This window comes from Ursus arctos, unplaced genomic scaffold, assembly GCF_023065955.2.
Source record: "Ursus arctos isolate Adak ecotype North America unplaced genomic scaffold, UrsArc2.0 scaffold_21, whole genome shotgun sequence".
NCBI classification, from domain to species: domain Eukaryota; kingdom Metazoa; phylum Chordata; class Mammalia; order Carnivora; family Ursidae; genus Ursus; species Ursus arctos.
In genome coordinates this window covers 38590700-38604910 of record NW_026622886.1, presented here as the reverse complement: position 1 = coordinate 38604910, position 14211 = coordinate 38590700, and the positions used below count along the sequence as shown (strand labels likewise).

Here is a 14211-nt window from a genome sequence, read left to right as displayed (position 1 = left end):
ACTTAGTCGACTAGAAAACGAAATTTACTGTTGAAACTCAAGAGAGAAAGGAAGAAGACCCTTCGGGATCATCTTCCCCCCCCTTTTAGCTCTTGAATGTTTTCTGGGAATCGGTGGGTGGTGTGGAAGAGCGTGCTTCCTTGGGGTGTTTGAGATTGGGGCGGGGAAGACACTGACATTTACGGCTGCTTGATGGCAGAACCCCAAAGTGGGATCAGCCCTGAATGAGCGGTGCAGAGGACTGCAAAACAACGCAGAATCGATGCTCCTCCCACAAGCCTGGCCCGTCACCAAGCCTCTACACCTGCAGGGTATTTGTACTATTGCTGTGGTTAATAGTATGACTATTCACCCATTTCACAGTTAAACCCAGAGAGTAACAGGCTTTACTGCTGAAAGAGCCTTTGAGCGGGTTTTTGTACCATCTCCCAGCATCCGCGGGGACAGGGCAGAAGTGTATCAAAACAGTTTTCTGCTCTTCCAAACTTGTCATAGAAAGAGCCGGCATGGTGAGCTCTGCTACAGCGTCCCTGCGCCTCGCAGCAGAGAGCCGGCGGCCACTCACCGTCAGCCTCTCGCACGACCACCGTGAAGTACTTCACAGCCCCGTTGGCGTCGCTGAACCAGCTGCAGTTGAAGGTGAAGTGGATGGAAGATTTGCTGATTAGCACATCCTTTTTATTCACACGAACATGTGGAGGTGGAGGAGGGGGCCCTGAAAAGGATGGAGAAGGAAGCCAGGGGAGTCAGGACTCTGCTTTTCCATATAAACAACAATCAGTGCCATGAAGGCCTCCACTCACCTGCATCAATGTGTGTGTGTGTGTGTGTGTGTGTGTGTGTGTGTGTGTTTAAAACTTGCAATCAAGAAAACCTCCTCCTCCTCTCGGGGAGCGGAGCAGGCAGAGGAAGTGATTTGCCAGAGACGCATGAAACATAATGGAAGAGGAGGAGTTCCTGCAGTTGTAGCACGAACTGCTTCGACGCTCCGGAGAGCTCTAACTCTATCAGGTGATGCACTGAAACGCTAACTCATTCAAGGACTCGAAGGTCGTTTAACTTGCTCGCTGCCAGGATGCTTTCCATACACACGGAGAAACGTCTCCGTATCCTGGAGGCTTTCAGGTTCTCTTTTGCAAGTGAGCACAGGACCCGCTAGCGTGGAGGTGAGCTGCGTGCCCGCGCGGCGCTGGCGGGGCTCCCGCAGGGCGTCACCTCCAGGAACACTTACGGTCTATCATTGTGATGGTGCTGTCTTCCACCACCTCGCTGGTCATGCCGGCCGACTGCACCTTGATGGACACCAGGTACCTCTTATGGGGCACGAGCATCATGATGTTGAGCAGAGATTTCTCTTTCTCCAGCTTTCTGGAAAACTCAACTTCTTGAGTGTCCATTTTCCGACATTCAATGCTATACCCGTCAAAGTCAGAGTCTGGAGGGATCCAAGAGCAGGCGATGGCCGTGGAGTTCTGAGGCCGGCAGTGCAGGTTTTGAATCTTGTCGGGCTCTACAGGGCAGACAGGGACAGACACGTCACAACTCTGGGAGACACATTTTTTTTTTCTCAGCTTCTTTGGGCCCAATTGCTCTGAGAGCGACGTAAGTAATTCTCAAGATTTATTTGGATTGCTTTTCAAGAAAAAAAAATTCTTAGGGCTCTCCCAAGGAATTTCTGCTTCCCAGACCACACTCTGAGAACCATTTAAAAATGAAAATGCTGTCCCTTTAGAAAATCACCGGGTGCCAATGTGATCAGAAACCCAAATACTAAATTTAGCGTGGGCACTAAAATTAAGGGGCAGAAGTCAGATGGAAGGTGGGGCTGAGTAGCCAAAAGGTTAAAAGGGCAGCTCGGCCTGCCTGAATTCAGATTCTATTTACCAGGTGTGGCTTTTGGAGCAAGTTACTCACCACGTCTGTGCCACATTTGTCAAGTGGGAAAATGAAGGGTGCCTACTTCCTGTGGGGACTGTGACGGTTCAGTGAGTTGAACCCGGCACAGCCAGCTAGAAAACCATGGCTGGGGTAGTAATTGCTCAATAAATGCTAGCTCTCCCGAGAAAATTAAGACATGGCATTGCTTCCTTGTTACCCTCTAGGCCCTGGCTCTGTCCCCCTTCCATGTTTTGCTTTCCCTGCTCACATGCCATCCTCCAGGCTCCAAAACTGCTGAAGGCTCCCCGTGTACACCACGGTCTTCCACCTGCTACGCTCATGGTTGGTCAGTTTCCTCTGCCTGACAGAGTGCCTGACCCAGGAGGGACTCAACGAAGAGTAGCTGATCTCATGAGTGGTTGTGAGTAAGAGTTACAGTCCGACAGAAAAGCACCTAGCTGACCTGGCCACGCAGGTTACTCACCAAACCCTAGGCCTCCCCAACCAGCGATGTGCTTACATCTCTAATCACATTTGATGAAGCTAAATTGTATGACGTCGATAAGTGGTTTTTAATTTTAGCAGCTGAGCCATTTAAAAAAGAAAAGGCCTCAGTTCCCCAATATGTTAAATCAGAAGGGCTCTGGTCCTGTGTTTTAAGTGTGGCTTGGGGGTCGGGGTGCTATGCTGGGGTGACCTCCTTACGACTTCCCTTGCCTTGTCCCCTGTCCCTGGGAATTTCTGAGGAGCCTTCAGGCTCTTGAATAGAACTTGACAGTCTAGGTCTAGAGCACTCTATTTCATTCCACAAGTCAGAAGTCTTAACGGATGCTTAATTTTAAAAGCCTGCCCATTGTTTCACTGACCACAGCAGAAAATACAGTAACAGTAACAATTTTCGGACAGCAGTAATCGATGGCATCAAACCATCAGAAAGGCTCACAGAGCACTGCATAATATGGGAATAGATTAAAAAAATAAAGCTAAAGACAGTTATGTTTGACCAAATAGGAAAAACCCCTTCCATTTCATTTTGGGTCTTTACCATCCCTGTTAAAATTTCATCCTTTTCCTTTTTCTCCACCCACCCTTCCTCCCCAAATTAAAATGTATGTTTGGGGGTGCCTGGGTGGCTCAGTCGGTTAAGCATCTGCCTTTGGCTCAGGTGATGATCTGAGGGTCCTGGGATTGAGCTGGACTCCCTGCTCAGCGGGGAGCCTGCTTCTCCCTCTCCCTCTGCTGTTCCCCCTGCTTGTGCTCTCTCTCTCTCTGTCAAATAAATAAATAAAATCTTAAAAAAATATATGTGTTTGTTCATAAACCTTGTAGACTGGACTGGCTACATAACTTTCAGGGTCCAGTGCCAAGTGAAAATGCAATGCCCTGTGTTCAAAATATTATTAAGATTTCAAGATGGTGACAGCAGAAAATTAAACCCAGTGTGGGGTCCCTCTAAGCACGGGGCCTGTGTGCCTGCAGAGCTGCGGGCACTAGCCCTGTTTGCAGACTAGATCATAATGATCTTGGGAACTATGCAAAGACCTAGTAATCCCTCACAGGGCAGCACCTGTTGTTCTGATTTGGCATACGACCCCCCTTCTCCTGACACCTTCTCCTTTGTCACAGGACCCTTTGTCCTCAACAATCATGACTTTGAAACACTCGGCATCTTTGCATCATTGAATGAATTTGTGTTTCATATCAAGATCTAAAATATTTGGCTAAGTCATAACAGTTTAGATAAGAATGATTTAGAGAAAAAAAAAATCAACCTGAAGATTTTTCAGGATAGGGGAACTGGCCTTGGAGGCAAGCAGTACTTGTGTCTTTTCAAACATTAACTGCTTGTTAATCTTTCAAAATCCTTCAAACCAAACCCCACCTGGAACCCGAGGACACCTTCTCTGTTCAGCCTTAGGGCAAGTCTTTAGAAACACCCTGCCGGATTCATAATTCTGATAATTTGCTCAAAGAACAATGTGGAAATGTGCTTCAACCTCTTTCCTCGGTTCTTTCTCCCCTCTCCGTTCTGCCTTTCAAGCCCACGTGGCTTCTAAGACCTCTGGTCATATCCCCATTCTCTAAGAAGTAAGTAGTCGCTAAGGGCAGGGCGCTCTTGCAGGGACTGTGAGCAGTACGGAAGCGAATAAAGCATTAGCCCTGACCTCTAGGAAGGGAGAGGAGTCCAAAACAGCCATAATACAGGGTGGAAAGGAGCATGTACCAGAAGAAATGGAGAAAGAAGGTGCTGGGTGGAGCGCTAGACAACTTTCTGGAGTTCGTGGTGGGCAGGAGTTAGCAAAGGCTTTCTGGCAGAGACGACACCTCACCAAGATATTGGGAAAGGGGCATTTCAGGCAGAGGAAAGTATGAACCCAGGTACCCAGGGTGGGGCTGGGAGGGGTGGGAAGGTGGGAGATCGGGAATTGCAAGTTGTTCATCATGGATGGAGCGTACGTGTGAGACATGGAGTCGTGGAATGATTCTACACGAGAATTATCAGCTTCTCAGTTGTTTAACTCTCTGTTACCCACAGCCAAACCCAGTCCTAACTAATGCAATCCTCAAAGTTTCATCAGCCATTTCTCATAAAACACAACACTGAGTCCCTCTTCCTGCCAGCTGCTCCCCTTGTAGGCGGGCCCCATTTGGTAAATGCCTCTCTTAAATCCCAGCACCCAGGACCGAATACAGTGCTCCAGAAGCCATCTGATCAGCCCAGCCTCTACTGAGCTCTTAAGTTGAGCACCTGTGTCACACAGCCCACAATAAGCACCCCCAAACCCGTCCTGAGCTTGCTGTAAATGAAAATTCTTGGTTCTTTTTCATCTATTTCTCTCGACCCTCAACTATTTAATCTCAAACTGCTCTCTGGATACAAGGTCGACAGCAAGCTTCAATTACAATAACATTACTGTTTGTCGAGTAAGTGAAACAACTACCTGCTTAAATTTCTACTTCTCAACTATATATTTTATCAATAACCACCAACTATCTGATCTGATCTTAGAAACTACACATACTGATATTATTGAAAAATAAATATTTGGATTGAGGTTCCTATACTGAAAGTCTTTGTTTCTTTGAGGTTTGTTTCATCTAGCCCAAAATGCCTTTGGGGAGAAACTGGTATCTGTTTCATTGTTGAAGTATTTTTATCTTTAGGATTTATAGTCATGTGTCCTAACTGATCCCTCTGTTTCTAGTTTGCCCCTTTGAGTCTACACTCAACACTGTACCCAGAGTGACTTTTTACAGTGCAAATCTGATTATGATATCTTGGCTGAAAATCCCTCAGTGACTCCAATGGATTGAGGATAAAGTAAAAGTCACTACCATGGTTCTCAAGACATTTTATGACCTGATTTTCCTAATCCTCACCTTTTATGCTCTGGTCAACTAAACTCCTTTCTGTTCCTCTGTGCTGCCTGGTCTTGGAATATTTTATTCTCTACCTAATAATATTCTCCACTTCTTTCCCCATATCTACCTGGTGAATCCTACACTTTCTTAAGTTTTGATTTGGAGGCTTCTTCTTCCAGGAAGCTCTCTTGTACTGGGTTAGATGCCCCTACCATGAGTTTCTTTTTTTTTTTTTTTTAAGATTTTATTTATTTATTTGACAGAGATAGAGACAGCCAGCGAGAGAGGGAACACAAGCAGGGGGAGTGGGAGAGGAAAAAGCAGGCTCCTAGCAGAGGAGCCTGATGTGGGGCTCGATCCCAGAATGCCGGGATCACACCCTGAGCCGAAGGCAGACGCTTAACCGCTGTGCCACCCAGGCGCCCCCCTACCATGAGTTTCTATACAGCCAAATACTTCCTTCCTCACACTTCCTTCCCACTCAACCGCCAACTCCATGAGGGCAGAGATAATTTATTGTCCACTGTTCTTAATGTTGAAGGAATGAACAAGTCTATAATGACTTCTGCCTGAATTCACATCTAACCAATCCCAAGTAAAAATATGGATTTAAACCAAGCCTCACTGGAATAAGATGTCACAACACATGCATCCCCCTCCCTCCATCTGAGAACCAAGAGTAGCAAAACATGTCGTACTTGTCCTCACGGATCCAAATATTGGTTTGCTATAGGTTTTCCAGGAGTCACCACTAACAGTCTTGACACTAAATTGATAGGATCTGCCTGGACGAAGACCATATATGATGCGTCCTTCTGACTTCCTGTTGCTGTAGGGGTTGAAGACTGTGATTGCATCTCTGGGGGACCACTGCAGCTCAAAGTCATCATAGTCTGTCCAGTCTGGTGGCCCCTTCCAGGTGATGGCCAACGATGTGTTTGTAACATCAGCAAATGACATAAGACTGGGAGGAGTTGGGGCTGTATGTAGGAAAACATGAAAGAAATCACATGAACACATCTATGCCATAACATATGCAGATAAGAGAGCTGAGTGACCTCAGACATACCTTAATGTACTTTAGAAGAGATAATGTGAAAATCTTAATAATAGAAGCTTCTATCTATAGTGCTTACTATGTGTCAGGGGCTGTCCTCAAAAGTTTTATGCACATTTTCTTTAATATTCATAACCAGAGTTTCCTTACCAGGGAGCTGTGGAGCAGGAGTGGGCCCCAAATGGGCTACAAGTGTGTGAAGGTATTGGTTCCATTTGGAGGTGTGAGGGCTACAGTCCACAGACAATTAAGTCCAGATAGCCTTGTTCATTGACCCCAGGGTGGCATACAGACTGACATTATCTGCATATGCCCAGGAAATAAAATATTTAAGAAGCATTGCCCGTAGCAACACAATGGTGATGTGTACGATTATCCCCACTTTACAGATAAGAAAACTGAGACTTAGAGATGCTCAATGACCTCCTAGCTTTGCATGGGTAAGTGGTAGAGCTAAGCTAAGGATCTGGATCATTTTCCTAGATATCTCACGCACAGTGGCTAAGGTGGGTTCCCTTCATCCACTGTATCATAGTGCCTTTCCAGGTTCAGGGGCTAGTACGTGCCACACCATTATTGATTTCCTTCCTTCGTATTAAAACCATATCTTGAATGTGTCCCACCAATACTAGCCTTTGGCAACCGGGCTTCTTACCTGTTCTGCTCTCCCCCGTGAGCTTGTTGCTGAGGTCTCCACTGTGAGTTACCACACACAGCGTGTACTTCCTTCCAGGAACGAGGCCATGGAAACGCCATTCGGTCAGGTCCTTGTCTCTCCAGTTCTCCTTCTTCGTGCCATTGGGGTTGTAGAGAATCAGCTCATAAAAGTCAAAGTCCCCGGAGGCCGGACTCCAGCTGAACCAGAGAGTGTCTGTCATGTTCCGGTTGGATCCTCTGAGGTTACTCACGGAAGCTGGGACTTAAACAGAGTGAAAACCTTTACTAAGAACAGAAGAGTTAGGAACAAAGGCATTGGGCCTCCAGGTGAGACTACGAGTTACGTTGGGCATATAGGTGAGTAGTGCCCATTGCAGAGTCAGATCCGGCCTGTATTTCAGGGCGTGGCTTTAGGGGCATGTGGTCTAGAGATGTGGTACAGATTAAAATAAAACAAACCACCACAGGGGCACCTGGGCTGCTCAGTCGGTGGTTAAGCATCTGCCTTCCTCTCGGGTCATGATCCTGGGGTCCTGGGATCAAGCCCCATGTCGGGGTCCCTGCTTGGCAGAGAGACTGCTGCTCCCTCTGCCTGCTGCTTCCCCACTTGTGCTCTCTCTCTCTCTCTCAGATAAATAAAAAAAATCTTAAAAAAAAAAAAAAGCACCATAGGTGGTGACTTCTGTATGCCTGCCACATGTCATCTGATAAACATCTAAAATGAGATCTTCGGAAATGATTTATTAAAACTGGTCAAATAGTTTACAACTTAGCTTATAAAAGGCCCTGAAAGTGTTCACGAAAGGTCCCGGCCCCTTCCAGGCTGGCCCATCGCACCCAGGCCTCTCACGCCCTAACATCCCCGTGGGTCTCTCTGCGTCCCCTCCACCCTCTCGTAGGCTCGCAGTTCCCTCAGCTCTTTCCTGCCCAAGTCTATATTGGTCGAGCCTCACTTGGGAAGAGAGTGTTAACAGTCACGTCTACCACTGTGTAACTTAGTCACGCTGGCACCTGTCCCGTGGGTATGTAAGCTTCCGTATTCTCTGGAGAGTGAAGACTGTTGGCTCTTGATGGAGGAACTTGGAACATTAATGAGCAGAGAAGGGAAGATGTGCAGAGGGCAGAGGGCCCTGGAAGCGCTAACACTGAGGCGATTCTACTCAGGGTCTAGGCGGATCCGGATCTGTTGCTCACTTTCGCTCCCTCCCCCAAACACACTGAGCCCTTCTGCTGGGCGCCTGGCACGTGTCCTTGCAGGGCTCCCCTCACCTGCAGGGCTCAGCTGAAATGCTTTCTCTGTCTAAAGTAGTATCTTGTCCTGTCAAGTCTCTCTGTCACAACATGCTGTTTCTTTCTTTCATAGACTCGAAGGTGTTCCCAAGTCATCTCCCTTAAAAATCTGCTGTCTGCCCCCTCCCCTCCCTGCGCTAATGTGAGCTCAACGGGTCAGGGACCTCATCGACACTGTTCACGGTCACAGTCCAGCAGTGAGCCCCGTGGCTGGCACACAAAGCCCTCAAAACCTATGTCAAATGAGAAAAAAAAAAACCAAACTGAATAGAAAAGTAAAATAATGAACTCAAATTATGGAAAAAGAGTCAATTCCGCTTCTTATTGGCCGCCCAGACAGATTTCTCTCTCTCTCTCCTTCTCCTTCAACACTGTGTTTGGTTCATGCAGTGCTGTGTTTCTGTCACGCAGCACTCACGGCTTGGTCCTTTTCGTAGTGGCCCTTCTCTTGACCTGCCCCCCACTCCACACATGCCTTGTAGGAACCCGAGGGGCATGGCCTGAATGGCACCACAGTGGGTTACAACCTTCTTGCGGCAGTTTGCTGGCACAGAGAGGAGCCAGATTCATTTGCCCACCAAACCCCATGATGTCCCCGAGTGGTGGCAACAAAGGAGAAGCCTGTGCAGAAGCTACTCGGTACAGAACCAAAGGTCTGATTTAGGGTCAAAAAGCCTGAAGGTCACAAGGTTCACAGAGAGCAGGACCACGTAGAGAATAGGAAACGAAGGACACATCACGGAAAAACCAGTGAACACTGAGACAAGGTCCCCACTCTACGTTCCTGCTTGGGTCCGGGCCTTACCTGTTCTACCGAATATGAAAGACTCATTAGACAGCTCCCCACTGTGAGTTACGATCACCATTTTGTACATTCGGCCTTGTAGTAAGTTCTGGAAAGAGAAACTCTGGACTTGTGGGTCAACCTGAGCTCTCTCCTGAAGCGTTCGATCTGGGTTGTAGAGAAAGATGTTGTACCCGTTGAGCTCCCCTTCTGAGGTGGTCCAGCTGAAGGACAGGTGTCTGGTGGAGTTCTCCGTGATCCTCAGGTTGGTGACAGCTGCGGGGACTGGGAAAGTTGGGCCGGAGAGTGAGACTGAGATTTGTCACACCCCCCTGACACAGCCCAGGCCCCAGGCCCACAGGGACACACTCCACAGCCACTCAAGACACACGGTCTCTGCCTTCATATCGACTTCATGGAGACCCCAAAGCAGAGAAAACTGAATTTGGTGCATGACTGATGCTGACACTGTTAATGAAAAACACAAAAACAAAACCAAAAAGCCCCCCCAAAAACCCACAAGAGAACAAAGAAAAACCAGTAATGGGAAATTACCTTCAAAGACATTTTTTGGGTATGAAATAATTGTTAATCTGACCCGTGTGACTACATGTTTTCCTAATACTAAGAGCTACATCAGAGATCAAAAACTATCTCTGAGGCCCATCTAAAAGCTAAGGAATGGCCCATGGAGGTGAGGGCAGCAGGGAAGGAAGAGAAGGGGGAAGAAAGAGAAAGCGGGCAGAAGGAGGAGATTCAATTCAGGGATTGAGGAAAGAAAAGCAAGAGGAAAAGCCAAAGCCATCTGTTGTTTTTTTTTTAAGAAAAAAAGATCGACGTTGGGATTTGACAACCCTCTTGGCCTTCAGGGGCACCTGTCGGCAAAGGGATCAGGAGCCCGGAAATGACCTCTGCCAAACTGTTTGCACAGGTGCTGCCTAATGCCAAGGAAGCCTTGGGCTACCAGTGGGAACAGAACAGGACACCTGCCTTGGTCTCTCCTGGGTTCTCCTCCCTCCACTCCAAACACTTCCTCTTTCACTTTCTCCCTCCTTGTCGGGTCCTTAAAAGTTGACATTTCCCATCCTTCCATCCGTTGTCCCCTTCATATTCTGTAACACAAGCTGAGCACCCAATCTCATTCACTTTATGGATTGCTATGGTCTGAATATTTATGTCCCCTCCACCCCTGAATTCATATGTTGAAACCTAACCCCCAAGGGGATGGTTTTAGGGGATGTGGCCACTGGGAGGTGATTAGGTCATGGGGGTGGAGCTCTCATGAACGGGAGTAGTGCCCTTATAGAAGAGACCCCAGAAGCTCTCTCATCCTTCTACCGTGTGAGGACACAGCAAGAAGACGCCATCTATGAACAAGAAACTGGGCCCTCACCAGACCCTGAATCTGCCGCTGCCTTGGCCTTGGACTTCCAGGCTCCAGACCTGTGAGAAATCCATGTTTGTTGTTTAAGCCACCCAGTTTCTGGCATTATTTTTTACAGCAGCCTAAACAGACTAAGACATGGATTTAATTAGAATTTTTGTTCAAATATTTATCCCTAGCTCACTCTTCTGAGCTTGGGCCATATTTTGAACTACCTATGCTCATCTCTCACTACAAGTCATTCACACATCTCAAACTCAGTATGGAACTGAACCCTGTCCATATCTCCTTGACATGGCCTCCTCCTGCTTCTCTTATCTCAATTAATGGCATCGTCTTCTACCAGATACCCCGGTAGCAACTTCAGAATATTCTGTTTTTCTGTACTCTACTCAGACACTAAGTGCCATCTTATCTAATGAAATATTTCTTGACTGTATCTACTATTCTTCATCAGGGCCCCTGTGGTAATTTAGCTTTTGACCCTTATCATTTCTATAACTGCAATCATCTTATGACTTCAACTACCCTTCTGACCACATCCCCTACTTTGTTCTCACTCTGCTCCAGCTGTACTGGTCTCTTGACTGGCCCAGCAGGCCAGACACACTCCTGCTTCAGAGTCTCTGCCTCGTTCTTTGCTCTGCGTGGGGATACTCTTCCCCCAAATACCTGCATAACCCCTTCTCTCCCTTCTTTCAGGTGTCTACTCAGATATCACCTTCTTGACAAAACATCCGAGGAGTCCAAAACTGTAAGCCTCTGACTCTTGCTATCCCATTTCCCTGGTTTCATTTTCTCTTTGGTGTTCACCACCATCTAACCTACTACACTCTACTTATTTACTCTGTTTGTGGCCTTTCTTCCCTACTAGAATACGAGATTCATGACCTCAGGTTTTGTTTTACTCACTTCTGTGTGTCCAGCATTTAGAAAGCTGCTTAGCACATAGTAGGTGCTCATGACGAATTAATGAGTGAGTCTCTTCTCCATTCAACCTATCCCTGTTGCCATCTGATTTATCTTTTTTAAGGTATAAATTTTTATTACAAAACACTCACTCTCTGGCTGAAAAACCTGTACGGTCTCCTCATGGCTTACAAGATGAAAAATAAACCCCCGAGGGAGGCATGCCAGGCACTCTCCAACCTGGCCCCAATCTGCCTCTCCGGCCTCACCCCTCCATCGTGCCCCCCACACTTCATCTACCACGGCTTCTCACTGGTCCTTCTCACACCTCCCTGTCTTGGCATAGGACAGTCTGTCTGCACCAGGTGTCCTTCTACCTTCTCTCCACGTGCAGAATTGTTTCGCCCTCCATGATAGTACTGAAAGGTCAATTTTATGAAGACCTCCCAATTCCACCCGAGCTCCACATTCCTCTTGATGTTGGACAATCCTTACTTCTCTACAGTCCTTATCACAATGTATTGTCATCCTTTGTCTATGTGCCCCCACCCCCCCCAGTCAGCCAGCTCTTCCAGGACGAAGCATGCCTGGTTCATCCTCACACCTCTGTCAGCATGGCCACACCCCCATTTCAGACCTAGCTCCTTCATGAGTAAGTCATCAATCAGACCAGTGTTGTTGTCCGAATAATGACCCCCAGAGATGTCCACGTCCTAATCCCAAGACCTGGGAATGTGTTACCTTATGTGGCAAAGGGGATCTTACAGATGTGATTAAGTTAAGTATCTCCAGGCAGCGAGCTTAGCCTGGATTGTCCGGGTGGTGAATGATGTAATCACGAGTCCTGAAAGGATGGAAGAGGGAGGCAGAAGAGTAGAGAAAGAGACATGGCGACACACACAGAGGTTGGAATAATGCTATTGCTGGAAGGGGGACATGAGCCAAGGAATGTGAGTGGCCTCTGGAAGCTTTGGAAAGGGCAAGGAGAGGATCTCCCCCTAAAGCCTCTAGGAGAAACACAATCCTGCTGATACCTGATGCCTTGATTTTAGCCCTAGGACCCACTTTCAGTTTCTGACCTCCAGAACTGTCAGATAATAAACTGGTGTTGTTTGAAGTTGCTAAGTTGGTGGTAATTTGTCAGAGTGGCCATAGGTTTTAACAATATATCTAAACTGGAGTGGGGTACGCTGAAGCCCGTATTAAGAGGCTGACTGATGTGGAAGTGGTCAGTCACGGTGAATGTCCCCACTGTGTCAAGAAATAGCTATCATCCCCCAGTGTGGCTTCATCCCTCTGACCCTGCGGCTCTGAAGGAATAGCAGGCACCCAAGGAGGTATCTGGGGCGACGCAACGAGCCGTGCAGATTACCTGTCCGGCCCTCAGTCTGGGCTTCCTTGCTGAAGAGCCCTCCACTGACAGATAGGATCTGTATCTTGTATTTCTTTCCTGGTGTTAGGTCTTCAAATTTGTGCTGCTTGGTGGCGGCTGGCTCTGATGTGTTCCTCAGAAGGGTCCCCTTGTCATTTAGAAGCAGGATCTCGTATCTTTCTGCCACGCCAGCAGCTTTTTGCCAACTTACTATTAAGGAATGACTGCTGTATGCATTGTCTGCCATTATTCCCTGGACAGATGCTGGGACTGCAAAGGAAGAAGAGGAGCAACGGCTGTCAGATGCCCTCACTTAGGGTAAACCAACTGAGAAAGCAGGTGAGAAAACTTTGAATCAACTGCAGAGAGACGAGGATGCCACCACTCCACTCGTGCTGCGTGGACACTTTCCACGTGCCCTGAGGACAGAGCTTTTCATCTGGCCTGGATTATCTGTACACCTGCTTTGAGTCTCCATTTTTTTCTCTGAATTGAGATAGGATCTTGAAGTCAAACAAGTAGAAAAATTAGTGAAAGTGACACTGATAAATATGCAAAGTGATTCATATGTATGTATCTAGAAAGTGGAAGATGCTGAACAAATTTACATTCAGCGAATATAGTTTGGATGGCTGAATTATGTTTAGACTTTCATTCCCAAGATGAACTCAAGTCAAAGCTTTCAGCCTTGAAGTAAGCAGTAGTATATAATTTTTTTTCACTATGGCTTCCGATGTGAAAGGCAAAATAGTATTATTTTTAATAATATTTTCTGTCCTAGGCTTGTATTTTTTCTCATTCTACATAATCCTAGGAGATCTCATCCACTCCCATGGTTTGAATTGTTACCCATATGGTGACGACTCCCAAATTTAAACTTGCAGTTCAGATCTCTCTTCTATTTTTGCAAATGACATCTCTCCCTGCATGTTCCATCCAATTCTCAAGAGGCCCAAATTGGACTCCTCAGCTCCCTCCCCATAACCTCCTTACTGTCCTTTGTTTCTCCTGGTCCAAGTCAGAAACGTGGGTTGTCACTGTTAATTCTACTACAGGTAATCAAACATGGGTCTTTTATTTCTATGTCCTAAAACTTGTATCTCCTTGATCTACCCACTTCTCTCCCTTCTCTATCCACTACTGCTCCCCTAGGACAATATCATCCCTCACCACATTATTGACCAGTACCCTTGCTTCCTCACCTCCCACACTATATCTGGCATATTTCATAGCAGCCCCATGCAAATGGCCCTCCACGGCTCTCCATAATTCTAAACGCCTTAACAAGGCATATGAGGCCCTTCGTGATTTGGTCCATCTACTTACTTGGCCATATGGCTCATCTGTATTCTAGCATACCACACCGTGTGTAGGTCCTCAAATGTGCCATGCTTTCTCTCACCTCCAGGCCTTTGTTTTTTCTGGGGGAACCAAGTCAACATCCATGTCACCAGTATGACTTCTTAGTGTCTATTTAAATGCTACTTTTTCCTGGAAGCCTTCCCTGACTCTTCATG

General features: G+C 47.0%; 2 protein-coding genes across 5 annotated transcripts in view; one reads left to right on the top strand and one right to left on the bottom strand.

Annotated features, from left to right (window-relative positions):
* Window positions 1-14211, bottom strand: part of PTPRB (protein tyrosine phosphatase receptor type B) — a 110530-nt gene that overhangs the window by 32048 nt on the left and 64271 nt on the right. For all 4 annotated transcript variants that reach the window (XM_026500029.4, XM_026500030.4, XM_044384589.3 and 1 more), the window contains 6 exons: window positions 12695-12964; window positions 9051-9314; window positions 6954-7217; window positions 5940-6221; window positions 1232-1510; window positions 566-715 (listed from right to left, as the gene is read on the bottom strand). In XM_026500029.4, coding sequence (XP_026355814.2) covers window positions 566-715; window positions 1232-1510; window positions 5940-6221; window positions 6954-7217; window positions 9051-9314; window positions 12695-12964 — 1509 coding nt within the window. The remainder of the gene's footprint in view (window positions 1-565; window positions 716-1231; window positions 1511-5939; window positions 6222-6953; window positions 7218-9050; window positions 9315-12694; window positions 12965-14211) is intronic.
* KCNMB4 (potassium calcium-activated channel subfamily M regulatory beta subunit 4) overlaps window positions 1-14211 on the top strand; it is a 161724-nt gene that overhangs the window by 115657 nt on the left and 31856 nt on the right. The gene's annotated exons all lie outside the window — the stretch shown is intronic.